This window comes from Eulemur rufifrons, chromosome 19 (assembly GCF_041146395.1).
Source record: "Eulemur rufifrons isolate Redbay chromosome 19, OSU_ERuf_1, whole genome shotgun sequence".
In the NCBI taxonomy this organism is placed as follows: domain Eukaryota; kingdom Metazoa; phylum Chordata; class Mammalia; order Primates; family Lemuridae; genus Eulemur; species Eulemur rufifrons.
The window spans coordinates 107,765,747-107,777,160 of NC_091001.1; the positions used below are offsets into that span (position 1 = coordinate 107,765,747).

At 49.4% G+C, this 11,414-nt stretch overlaps 1 protein-coding gene across 1 annotated transcript in view; it reads right to left on the reverse strand.

The window, feature by feature from the left end:
* GREB1 (growth regulating estrogen receptor binding 1) overlaps positions 1 to 9,633 on the reverse strand; it is a 64,525-nt gene extending 54,892 nt beyond the window's left edge. Inside the window, exons 1-3 of the mRNA XM_069494748.1 lie at positions 9,477 to 9,633; positions 4,548 to 4,667; positions 1,928 to 2,104 (exon numbers count right to left, since the gene is read on the reverse strand). Of these exons, the coding sequence (XP_069350849.1) occupies positions 1,928 to 2,104; positions 4,548 to 4,667; positions 9,477 to 9,633 (454 nt within the window). The remainder of the gene's footprint in view (positions 1 to 1,927; positions 2,105 to 4,547; positions 4,668 to 9,476) is intronic.
* Positions 9,634 to 11,414: the final 1,781 nt, after the last annotated feature.

The window sequence follows — 11,414 nt, forward strand, 5'->3', positions numbered from 1 at the left end:
TGTGCAGCCATCAGGGTTAATTGCAGGAAACCTACACAGCATTAAGTGTGCGAGCCGAGAGCATAAAGTTATTTTAAAAGAAGAAAGCGACGGTTATTACCAACCGGCCCTTGTTACCCATTTCAGATGGCTTTTTGGCAAGCAATTAACAAAGCTCCTACTTCCTCTACACTCCCCAAAGAGCCGGCGCTGTCACGGGGCTGGCTGTGAAGGAACTAAAGATTCTCATCTCCAGAGGCCAAGAGGCAGCAGCTCCTTTACTACCCTGGCAATTCCTTCACAGTCGCAAAGCAGCGGGATTCAGACAAATCCCCGCCAGCGCCGGATCAAACGCTAACGCGGGGTCAGGCACTGGCTTCCCGCCACACTTCGGTCCCGAGCAGCCCGGGAAGGCAAATTCAACCCCAGGCTCAGGGAGCCCATCAGCTCCTTTGGGAGAGTGAATTTTCTGTGGTTCTCATTTTAAAGAGCTTGTTACAAGTCCATGGACCTGCCTAAAGAGAGAATTGGCTAAAACTTTTTCTCCCCCTCATCTTTGTCCCAGAGCGGCGCTGTCCCTCCCGAGAGTGTTCACCTGGCACACAGGTGTGGCCCCCACTGCCCGCACGGCAGGAACCACTGCGTTCTCTTCTCTCTCCATCCTCCGCCCTCTGCACGGTGCCCCACACGTAAAACGCACTCAGTAAATATCCGTCGAAGTGAGTTTGTCTACCCAGTTTTAGGGCTGTATCACGCACAAAGATAGAGGCTTAAATGTTGATACACATGGGAAATAGGGACGAAATCATGCGGTTTAACCTGGAAGTTTTTCCCACAAATTCTCACAATCACACTCACTTCTACAATGAAGACTGTTCCTGAGGCTACAACTGAAATTGATCATTCATTACCAATCCTTCCATCTGCCGGGGTTTTTCTCCAGAGAAAATGCCAGGGCAGGTGAAGTGACCACACCCAAAGTCACTGGACAGAAGCAAACTGCTGGGCACATGTGGAAATCACCTCCCCCCCTCACGGATGAGGGCGCAGCGGCCCGAGGGGGAAACAGAGACCTGCAGTCGGATGCAGGGCTGGGGCCTAGATCTCTGGGTTCCTCATCCAAAGCTCGGGTCTCCCAGATTCTGCTCCACAACAGGGGGAGCGTGCCGAGTGGGGCCCGGCTTGCAGGAGTTCAGTAACGTCACCTGAGCGAATGGAAGCCAAGCCTGGCAAGGTTGGCCTCAGCTCTGCACTGAAGTCGGGCCTCAGTGGGCCCCGCTGGTTTGAAAATCAAAAGCTGGTGGTGCCAGTGGCTGGAAGGGAAAGGCTCAGTCCCACCCCCCACCCCATCCTGACGCTGACCCCGACGCGGTCAAGACCACGCGGTACGGTGAAGGGTAGAACTTGGAGCCAGGGAGACTGGAGTTTGTACTCGGCTCTGTCTTCTTCACTAGGGTGCCCTTGGGCAAGTCTGCAACAGGTCCCAGCCCACCTATAAAACTGGGGTAACAATGCCCACCTCTTGAGAGGCAAGCCACAGACAGCGGGCGCCCACGGTTACTCAGGACAGGAATGTTCTGGAGGCAGGAATACAGCCTTATTCTCCTCTGCCTCATGTCAGCTGGGTTTTGAGTGTCTAGGACAGGGTTTGTAGCCCCTTCCTGACACAGGTGGGCGCTTAGGAAGGTTTAAGGAATAAATGTATGAAAAATTTAATATGAAATGATGGGCTTTCTACAGAGAGGCAGTCACATTTTAAAATAAATCTCATTTGTACCCCATTCCAGAAAGAAACGGTCCACCCAGAGACAAACTGGGCTGCGTGCCGTGCTGACAAACGGGTCACAAAGGTGGCCTCTCTGCCACCACCACTAGCAGCTAAGTCCTCCCTTGTCCCTACCCACCACGTGCAGACAGAGCCCCAGAGACAAGCAAAAGAAGAACTTACCAAGAAGAGCGTTGTGGCCATTGTCATCTGGCAAGAACCTCTTGTCGACGGCGCACACCAGGAGATGGTCTGGCAGGCTGGGGGACTTGGCCCCCACGAGGAGAAAGCCGGCAGGGACGTCGATGGGCTCGTTGGAGATGGAGACGAGGCGCAGGTCCTTCCCGGCCTGGCAGAACCCTAGGAGGGCAGACAGGGCTCGCACGCCACCCAGCGCTTCCCAGAGCCCGGGGTCGCAGGGGCAAAGTCAGGAGCAACCCTTACTTCTGGGTGTGGCTGGCCTCAGAATTAATTCGGAGAGCTAAAACTATAATCGTAGTTATTCACGACCGACCAGACGTTAATCGTTTGTCTATTGGTGCCACCATGCAATACACACTAATGTGCAAATGAAGCTCAGCAGGAAAAGGGTTTAAGGCAAATGATGACAAATTATAACATGTAAAAGATGAACCCATAAGGCACAGAGGGTAATTTGACATTTTTTACACGCTGCATTTTACATGGATGAGAAAAAGGCCAACGTCAAGAACGAGGGGTGAGAATCTGGTAACGCCAGTTTCCTCTGCACAGGCAACAGGAGAACAGGACACGTGGAAGACTGAGAGCATCGAGAGACTGTCACTCTATGCCCTTTCGAACCTTTCATGTTTTAGCTCTTTTATTTCCTATTCAAAAAAATAAGTTTCTACAAATATCTGGGGCCAAAGCAAGAAAAGGGAAACGGCAGAGATTCATTCGGATGAGCCCTTTCCAGGGTCTCCCTCCAGGGGAGGGTGTCCCAGCCCTCTCTCCTGGGCTCCCTCCAGCTACAGACTGAGACCAAGACAGCAGACGGAGCCCAAGGCGGCCCTGCAGAGCGCCACATGTTTGCACGGCATATTTAATCTCATTTGCGTGAGAGTCTTTCAAAGTTCAGGAGACTTTCCTCCTGTGTGCTGGGCTTTCCCGTTTGCTCCAGGGTTGCCCACCTGTCTCTGGGCAGAGGCAGGAGAAGGCTGCGGAGAGGCTGGCGGGCACAAGGCCAGTGCCACCACGTGCCAGGCACTGGGCCACGGCAAGGCCTGCAGAGCTCTCGCGTCACCTGTGGGAAAGTGTTACTGTTCCCAGTTTGAAGAGAGGGAAACTGAGGCTCAGAGGTTAAATGATTTGCCCAAAGCTGCAGAGAAGGACCAGAAGGGGAGCCAGGCTGACTCCCAGGCCTGGGGTGTTCCCCATATCAACTTGGGGAAGGTGGGCCAGCTCCCTGAGGTCCAGGGCAAGCACCCAGCAGGGCCCCCGACTCCATGACGAAGGGCCTTCCCAGTCCAGTGTGGCCCCCACCTTCTGACAAGCCGGAGGAAGAGAGGTCTGAGCAGTCATAGTATCTACTGCATTCAATAGGAAATTATGCAAAAATCACTATCATGACCACTGGAAAGTTCACCTCCTATCATTTTATTCAGTGGCCTTTTTAACACTCGGACACTAGAAGTCCTACCCCATGAAAAGCCATTGTACTGACTTCCCTTTGCCTGAAAAAGCAACCCAGCAAGGGCCGAGTCCCTCCCCTGCAGGCCACCAGGCTCAAGGTCAAGTTCAGGCCTCCAGGGAGGGTACGTGGTATCTCCATAAACCTCCAAGCCCAGCCCAGCACCCTTACCTAAAGAAACTGCTAGCAATTCCCTAGATGGCTATATTCTCCCCCTTCCAAGCCCTTGCACATGCTGTTCCCTCTGTCTAGGACTCCCCAGCTTCCTCCAATGCCATTGCAGTCTCCTGGCTAACTCCAACTAATTCTCCCAAACCCTGCCTCCTCCAGGAAGTCTTCCCAAACTCTCTACCTGAGCTAGAAGCCTGTCCTCTGCTCCCATGCACCCCTGCTTGCCCCCACCCCAGCACTCTCCACACTGTGTGCAAAGTATCCGCTTCCCTACTTAGCTCCCCATCAAACTGGGAGCTCTCATACCATTTACTTCCGTATTTCCAGAGCAAGGGCTCGATACTTACTTTAATTAGTCACTGCTTTATAATAACTAGTTATTTTAAATAACCAGTGCCACCCCTTGACTGGTGTGGTGTCAGGACACATGAGCTTACTAACAGTCAGAGAGGCTGTTGGCCGGTGGGCGGCAGAAGCAGGGGCTACACCAGCCTGAATGCAGAGCACGAGCCGTCAGCATGGGACTAAGCTGCCACCCGTCCAGGTTCTCAACAGGAATAACGTGACTGATTTTACAGGGTTCCCGAGATAACGTGTATCTGCTTGTTCAACAGTGAAATACTGATAAACGTGAGATTATTCCTCCAAATCAATTCTGAGTGAAGTGTGCTGTACAAGCACGCCTGAGCAGGGAAAACAGATTCCAGTTTTCAAAAAAACAGATTTTTGCCTCCCAAGCCACTCATGAGTTGAGGCTGTCCAAGGAGCGGCAGAGGCTGTGGCCCTGCCTTAGCATCTACGGCTCGGTGTCTGCAGAGCTGCTGGCTCAGGTGGGCAGGCCGCAGCCCACTGGCACGGCTCATGCCTCAGGGACACAGGATGGGAAAAGAGGTCCCCGGCCACACACAGCCACAGGCCTGGCCACCGGCCCAGCTACGGACTCCGGGCAGTGGCCGGCGGTGGCCCGGCAGTCAGTCTCACCATCTGTGGTGCAGCATCCTTCAGGGGGAGGGTGCAGCTGGTAAGGGTTTGGGAGACTGTTTGGCTCCAGCCCTCCTTCTCCTTCTTCTTCCTCTTCCTCATTGTCCACTCGGCTACCACCTAGATGTGGGGAGGGAGAGCGATGAGCAAGGCTGTGCCGTCCAGCCCCCCGGAGCTCCCACGGGGCCTTTCCTCCCACCCGGGGCCTCGGGCTCAGCAAGGACGCAGGACTGTGGGCCTAATGCAGAACGAGTCCCACTCGGTTAACGCGCACTCTGCAAGTCCTGGCTAGTGAGTGACTAGTCCTTACAAACGCACCGTCAGCCGGGCACCATCATCCTTCCTCACTAGGCGGAAAAGCTGAGGCTCGCTCAGGATGGCTGGCTCCTGAGGTCACGTGGCAAACAGACTCGGCCCGAGCCTGGCCTGGTGACTTCAAATTCAAGGTCACTTCTCTTCTACCCACCACAGCTACACGCATGCTAGGGGTTTAATACGAGTATAAGTGGTTGATAACGATTGAGCACAACGCCTGTGCATGGTAAGCATTCCAAGTATGTGTGCGGGAGGTCTCATGGTGTAACACGGAGGCCATTTTACAAATAAGGAAACTGAGGCTCAGAGAGCGGGTGACTGGTCCACAGCTCTTCAGCTACGTGCTAAGTAGCACAGGCTGCACGTTTCCAGTCGTGTCTGATGCCCAAGCTGATGCTCTCGCCACCTAAACTGCACTGCTTAGTTCAGGAGACAAAACGTAAGTAGTACTAACTACCTTTACGTAGCAAGGGAACTGCTAAACTGCAGGTTACTATTTCTCCCCAAGGGAAGAATGCATGCATCTATTACTAGAAATACAAACACACCCAAATTTGTCTTACACGAATGTCTTATGGCTTTAGAAAACTTTTTTAAGTGAGATCACCTTTCAGGAGGATTGGTGAACATGGAACTGGCAGGGGAGCCACAGCTGACCACATAAATCCACCCTCCCTGGGCACGTGGCTCTGTCGCTGCAGTGAAATGAGTTTCTTGTCGTCTCCCAGAGACTTGCACCCTGTACCCCAGGTGCTGCGCCCAGCAGAGAAGCGTCTAAGCACGGCTGCGTGCTGGGCGCCCAACCGCTCTGAGCAGGGTCCCGCCACACGGCCCGGCACTGCTGGAGAAAGCGGATTCCAGAGCTACTGACGTTCAGTCCTGCCAACTTCCTTTAACTTAGACATTTTGGATAAAAGTCCCTTTCAACTTGTCTATCTTTAAATGTCATTTAATAAATAGCACACAGATGTCTTCGGGGAACGAGGTCATTATGAACATCCTTAAATACACTGCGCTGGGATACAGTCCCTTCTTCATTTTTTGTTTCTGTCTCCTTTCAGTTCTGGTTTCTTTGTTGTCATGTCTCAAACTCTCCTCTCTTGGTCCTAACACCCTCCTCTCTCCAGTGGGCTAAGTGGTTTTGGGTTCATGGCAAAAATCACGTGCAGTAGAAAGAGACTGGACAGGGAATCAGGGAACTCAAGGTTCCCTTGCACCACTGCTGCCTGTGTGGCAGCAGGAAAGTTCCTTAACCTCTCTGTGCGTCTGATCCTGCACCTTCAAAATGAGGTGGTTCATCCAGAAGAACTGTAAAGTCACTGGGGGTTGTGACAGTCTATGTGGGAAAGTATGGCTCTCAGAACTGCACAGCATGTTCCCGATGTGATTTAAACAGTTCAGCGCACTGAGACATAACCTCACAGGGCTGCCGCGGTAACGCTGCCTGTGGGCCAAGAGGAGGAGGACGCTGAGCATTTCCAGCAGGTGGGGATCCTGACGGCAGGAAGCTAAGGGAGGATTCCTGCTATCTCGGTCTTCCTGGGCCAAGAGGGACTTGGTGGGAAGACTGTAAAAAGATTACCCAAGGGAGGGGGCAGAATAAATTCTTGAGCCTCCTTCCGAGGCTTCCTTCCTGCCATTAAATGCAGGCATGGCGCGGTTTTAGCAGAAGGTAAAAAGAGGCGACCCCAGGCATCTGTGACGCAGCGCAGGGCCAGCCTGGGTGGCACAGAAAACTGTGAGATCTAGGCTCTCTCCTCTCTGAGCCAGCACTCCAGAGACTCAGAAGGGGATGGCACAGACACCAACCATCAGACTGGAAAAAGGAGAGAATATCCCAGAGAAATGAAACACGCAGCCCCCAAAGCCCAGGCCTTCAGAGCTGCGGGGGCATGCAGGAATGCCTGCACGTTATTCTGCCAAAGCAACAAGAACAAGAATTCAGACTCTCAGAAAGAATGAAAGAGGAGGCTCTCGGGCCTCAGGAAGTCAAAGAAAGAGCCCGGTGTCCAGTCAGTGAGAAATCGGGATTAAAGGTCAAAGGTCTGCATCAGATGTCCCAGGGCCTTTGATGGGGCTCAGCCCTAGCAGACTAAACCAGCGTGTTTACCCAGCCCTCCCGGCAGGATGAGAGCCGTAAAATGGCATTAGACAAAACCGACTGGATTGGGAGAGGAGAGCCGGAATAATAAAACTCAGGAACTCAGAGCCACTCGATTCCGTGTGGCATGAGGCTATGCATTTTAATGCTCACATTCAATCTTGTTTTCTTTCCTGGAGAAGAAACTCCATGACATTCTGAGTGGGTGGGATTACAGGAATTTACCTGTGTCCTGTTTAATTGATAAACACTTATCCCCAAATGCTGGGGTAGTGTTTGTTTTGTTGGTCTTTCTTTAAAGAAAAAAAAAAATCAACAATGTATAAAAGGTTTTTCCCCTAGAAAGAGGCGGCAGGTAAGAACTCTAATTCAAAGAACAAAGGAATAAGACCCCTGCCAAATCACCCTCACAAATACATAAAATGTTAACAGATCCAGGGGTGTTTAGTATATTGGCACCCTGGTCATAAAAATCATCTTTCATGTTGCTGTCTGAGGAAGGCAAGAAATAAGATAAGAGACCCTGACACACAGACAAAACAAGATACGGCCTAGACAAGCCTGTCTGCATCAAGTTTTACGATGCAGAAACAGGGGCCCAAGCTGAGTGCTTGGTTTATGGTGACATTTAGCAAACCAAAAAGAGTCACTCCCTTCCCACCAATCCCCTAAGCCCCCTTGTTTGCCTGCACTAGAAAACCAAAATCTCGGGGGGTTTCTGTTTGCTGGACAAATGGGAAAATCACAGAGCGGGCTTGTTCGGTTTTCAGACCAATGTGAAGGCTGAGCAAGCCTGCTGGTGGCTGGCAGGGAACTTTCCACACTCAGCAAAGGAATGAAGAGTCCAAGCCTCAAAGCTGTCCCTGGAAAGTGCCATCACGTCTAGCAGCAGAGAAGAGCACCCTGAGCATTCAGAAGGCTAGAGACAGCCTCCCGAGGAGAGGTGTGCCGGGGGCAGCCTATCAAATCTTCAAACAGGAGGACAAGCTGATTAGGAATCCTTACAGGTCTTTCTACTTCTCCCTCTCCCCAGGTGGGCAGCCAAGTCCACTCAACCACTTGTCTGCCTCCTTTTCCTCTCAGAGCTGGCAAAGCTAGGATGCAACTGCTGCTCAGTCACTTCTGCTAAACTTCCAGCAAACCAGTCTTGCATCTTCCCAAATCATAGGATTCAATGACTTTGGCTGGTGGAGGTGAAAAAACACTTTGCAGATTTTAAGGTACCATTCAAATGTACTAAATTATCATTACTACTATTAATTTATCTTTAGCAACAAATCTTTTCAATACTATAAGAAGTTAAGGATGACCACAAAATATATATTCCACGAAAGTCTTTCAACTGGTCAAAAACACAGTCTATAAAAGGCTCTCTGGTTATTTCTCACCTCCCCACAATGTCACAGTAATGTTTTCTATGCCAGAAAACATTGGCACTTTCAACGTGAATACCAGAGACTTACTGGTTTTCCTAGTTCATGGTTTTGCCCACAATCTAGTTTCTCTCAGACTCAGATACAGGTCTTTAGAGGAGACATTTGCAAGGTTAATTTAGTAAGGACATTTTAAACAGTCACACAGGAATGCCTCCCTGCTAGAAGAAGGAACTATCAAATATCACACAAGCTCAACACAAAGCCCCTTGAAGACAAGCACCTCCGTGACTTGTTTTTCTTTATGTTCTTCTACTCACTCCAGCCTACCATCCACTCACACACACACACACACACACACACACACACACGCAAGGGCATCCCAGCACAAGCCCTGGCACACTGAATGCTTTCTTGTTTGATTTTAGTTTTAAACCATGGCCTCTTTTCACTTCAGTAGCTACGTCTGCAGATAACTTCAATTAAAAGACATAAACTTACAAAATGAACTTCTAACACAGTAGCTGTCTCATACTATGGATTGCCGAGGGGTAACTTTTGACATGATGATACACTGCTATAAAGAACACAACCGTTTTATTCTCTGGATAATTAAGTAAATCCTAAAGTGAGTCCCCAGGCCTGAAGGTAATTTGTTTATTCTTGGCACATGTGCAATTCATAAGGGTTTGCTCTTGGTTTTTAAAAGTTCCTGGAGGGCTCTTGTACCTGCTATTACAAAGAGAAACGGCATTGACTACTTGGCAAAGATATGGCTGTGACTCACAGGACAGAGAGAAAAAATATATAGCTGAGGGCCAAAAGCATGTTAAAAAAATTTCTTGCTTATCCAAGTGAAAATGTCAAAGCTTTCTAATAAGAGTACATGTAGCAACCAGTTCAGAACAATTTGCCCTCTTCCTTTCTCCTGCTACTTTTATTCCTTGCAACTTTATGATTGAAATGTACTTCAATTTTAGCCAAGTAAGAACCTATGTGCAACCTTCTTTTTCTAAGAATTCTTTTCTGCTAGACTCGTATTCTACACAGAGCAGAAGGCAGAGTTTCAAGTTCTGCTGCTCACATTAAACTGCACACAATAAAAGAAGTACACCAAGGGAAGAAATGCGCGTCTCCTACCTTCCAGAGAGGAAAGGTGCTGCTCAGCTTCCAGGTACAGCTGGGAGAAGATGGGTCTGGGCACCAGGTTGTTGGAGCGCAGGGAGGCCTCGATGGAGTTGTGCAAGACCTCTTCAAACCGCGTTGTCTTCAGCTGGCCAGCGTAAGAATTGCCCATCTTCAAAACAGGGAACGCAGTCTTCTTTTTAAAATGGCATTTCAGTTTGGGTGGAAAAGTCTGACTCCACGCACGAAGCTCAGAGTGGAAGGAAAACCAGCTGCAAGGAGGCAGGGCCGTGCGGCCTCCGCTCAGCAAAGACCAGGAGAGGGCGGCTGTCCTCAGCTGCAGCTACTGCTGGGCAATTACAGGAAGTTATATAAGTAACAGCTTTCTCTAATTTAGCACTCTGCTAAACACCTCTCAGAATATTCCACTAGAAACGGCCTCTTAGCCATCCCCAGGTTTCTCTCTCCCCAGAGATACGTCCCTTCCCCCGAGGGATCCCAGACAAATGACGTTGTCTTCCATGACCTGCAGACCAGTGGCCCTTCGGCACTTTACGTATGTGATGGCGACTGAGCAACCCACCGCAGCCGTCCCCAGATTTTAGGATCACAGGAGTCGGCCTCCCTCACCTTCCCAGGAGGTAAGCCGGCAGATTTTTCATACTGCCTTGTCTGGTAAAAGGCTGACTGTTAGCAATTCTTCCCTTAAAATGGTTTTTAGTCGACAATGTGTTTCCACTCTACAAGTACTGCGGAATTACATCCGGAACACCTGGAAACGTGGAAATTACAGAAGAGGATGGGAAAGCAAGAGGAAGATCACCGATACGTCTATCCCCTAAGATAACTACTGTGATTTTTTTTTTCCAGAGCAGCTTAATTGGTATATAATTCATGTACCACACCACTGACAGTGTACAACTCAGTGGTCTTTAGTATGTTCACAGTGTTGTGCAACCTTCATACAGGCCATGTTGGAACACTTTCTTCGCCCCAAAAAAGAAACCCACACCCAGCACTCCCCACAGCTGGAGGCAACAACTGATTTGTTTTCTGTCTCCATAGATTTATCCATTCTGGACATGCCATATAAACAGAATCATTCATTCCAAGGTCTTTTGTGACGGGCACTTTTCACTTAGCACAATGTTTCCAAGATTCGTCTGTGTTGTGGCACGAGTCAGTGCTTCACTCCTACTGTGACACTTTGATGTATCCTCTACGGACTTTCTTTACACACTTCATGCTCTTCAGAACTTGGGGGTGGAAGGGATGGGAGATTAAAGTCACAGAATTATGATCGTTCTATAATACATCTTCTTTTCACTTGACATAAGCATTTCACTCAACCCGTTTACAAATGCTTTTTTTTTTTTTTTTTTTTTTTGAGACAGAGTCTCACTCTGTTGCCCGGGCTAGAGTGAGTGCCGTGGCGTCAGCCTAGCTCACAGCAACCTCAAACTCCTGGGCTCAAGCGATCCTCCTGTCTCAGCCTCCCGAGTAGCTGGGACTACAGACATGCACCACCATGCCCGGCTAATTTTTTCTATATATATTTTTAGCTGTCCATATAATTTCTTTCTATTTTTAGTAGAGATGGGGTCTCGCTCTTGCTCAGGCTGGTCTCGAACTCCTGAGCTCAAACGATCCGCCCACCTCGGCCTCCCAGAGAGCTAGGATTACAGGCGTGAGCCACCGCGCCCGGCTACAAATGCTTTTAAAACAATTTTAATAGCTACATAATATTCCACTGAATGAAAGTGCTAATATTTGCTCAGATGTTTCTCTGATCAGACATATGGTTAGATTTCTATCTTTAGTCCTTCCCAAGAACAGGCATTTAAATGGATATACATCACTAATGTTTCCTGTTTATTTTCTATTTTATTAAATGTAGCTCTTTGTTTATATCTCCCTCTTTGTACTTCCTTTTGGTTTAATTTGTTGTACATT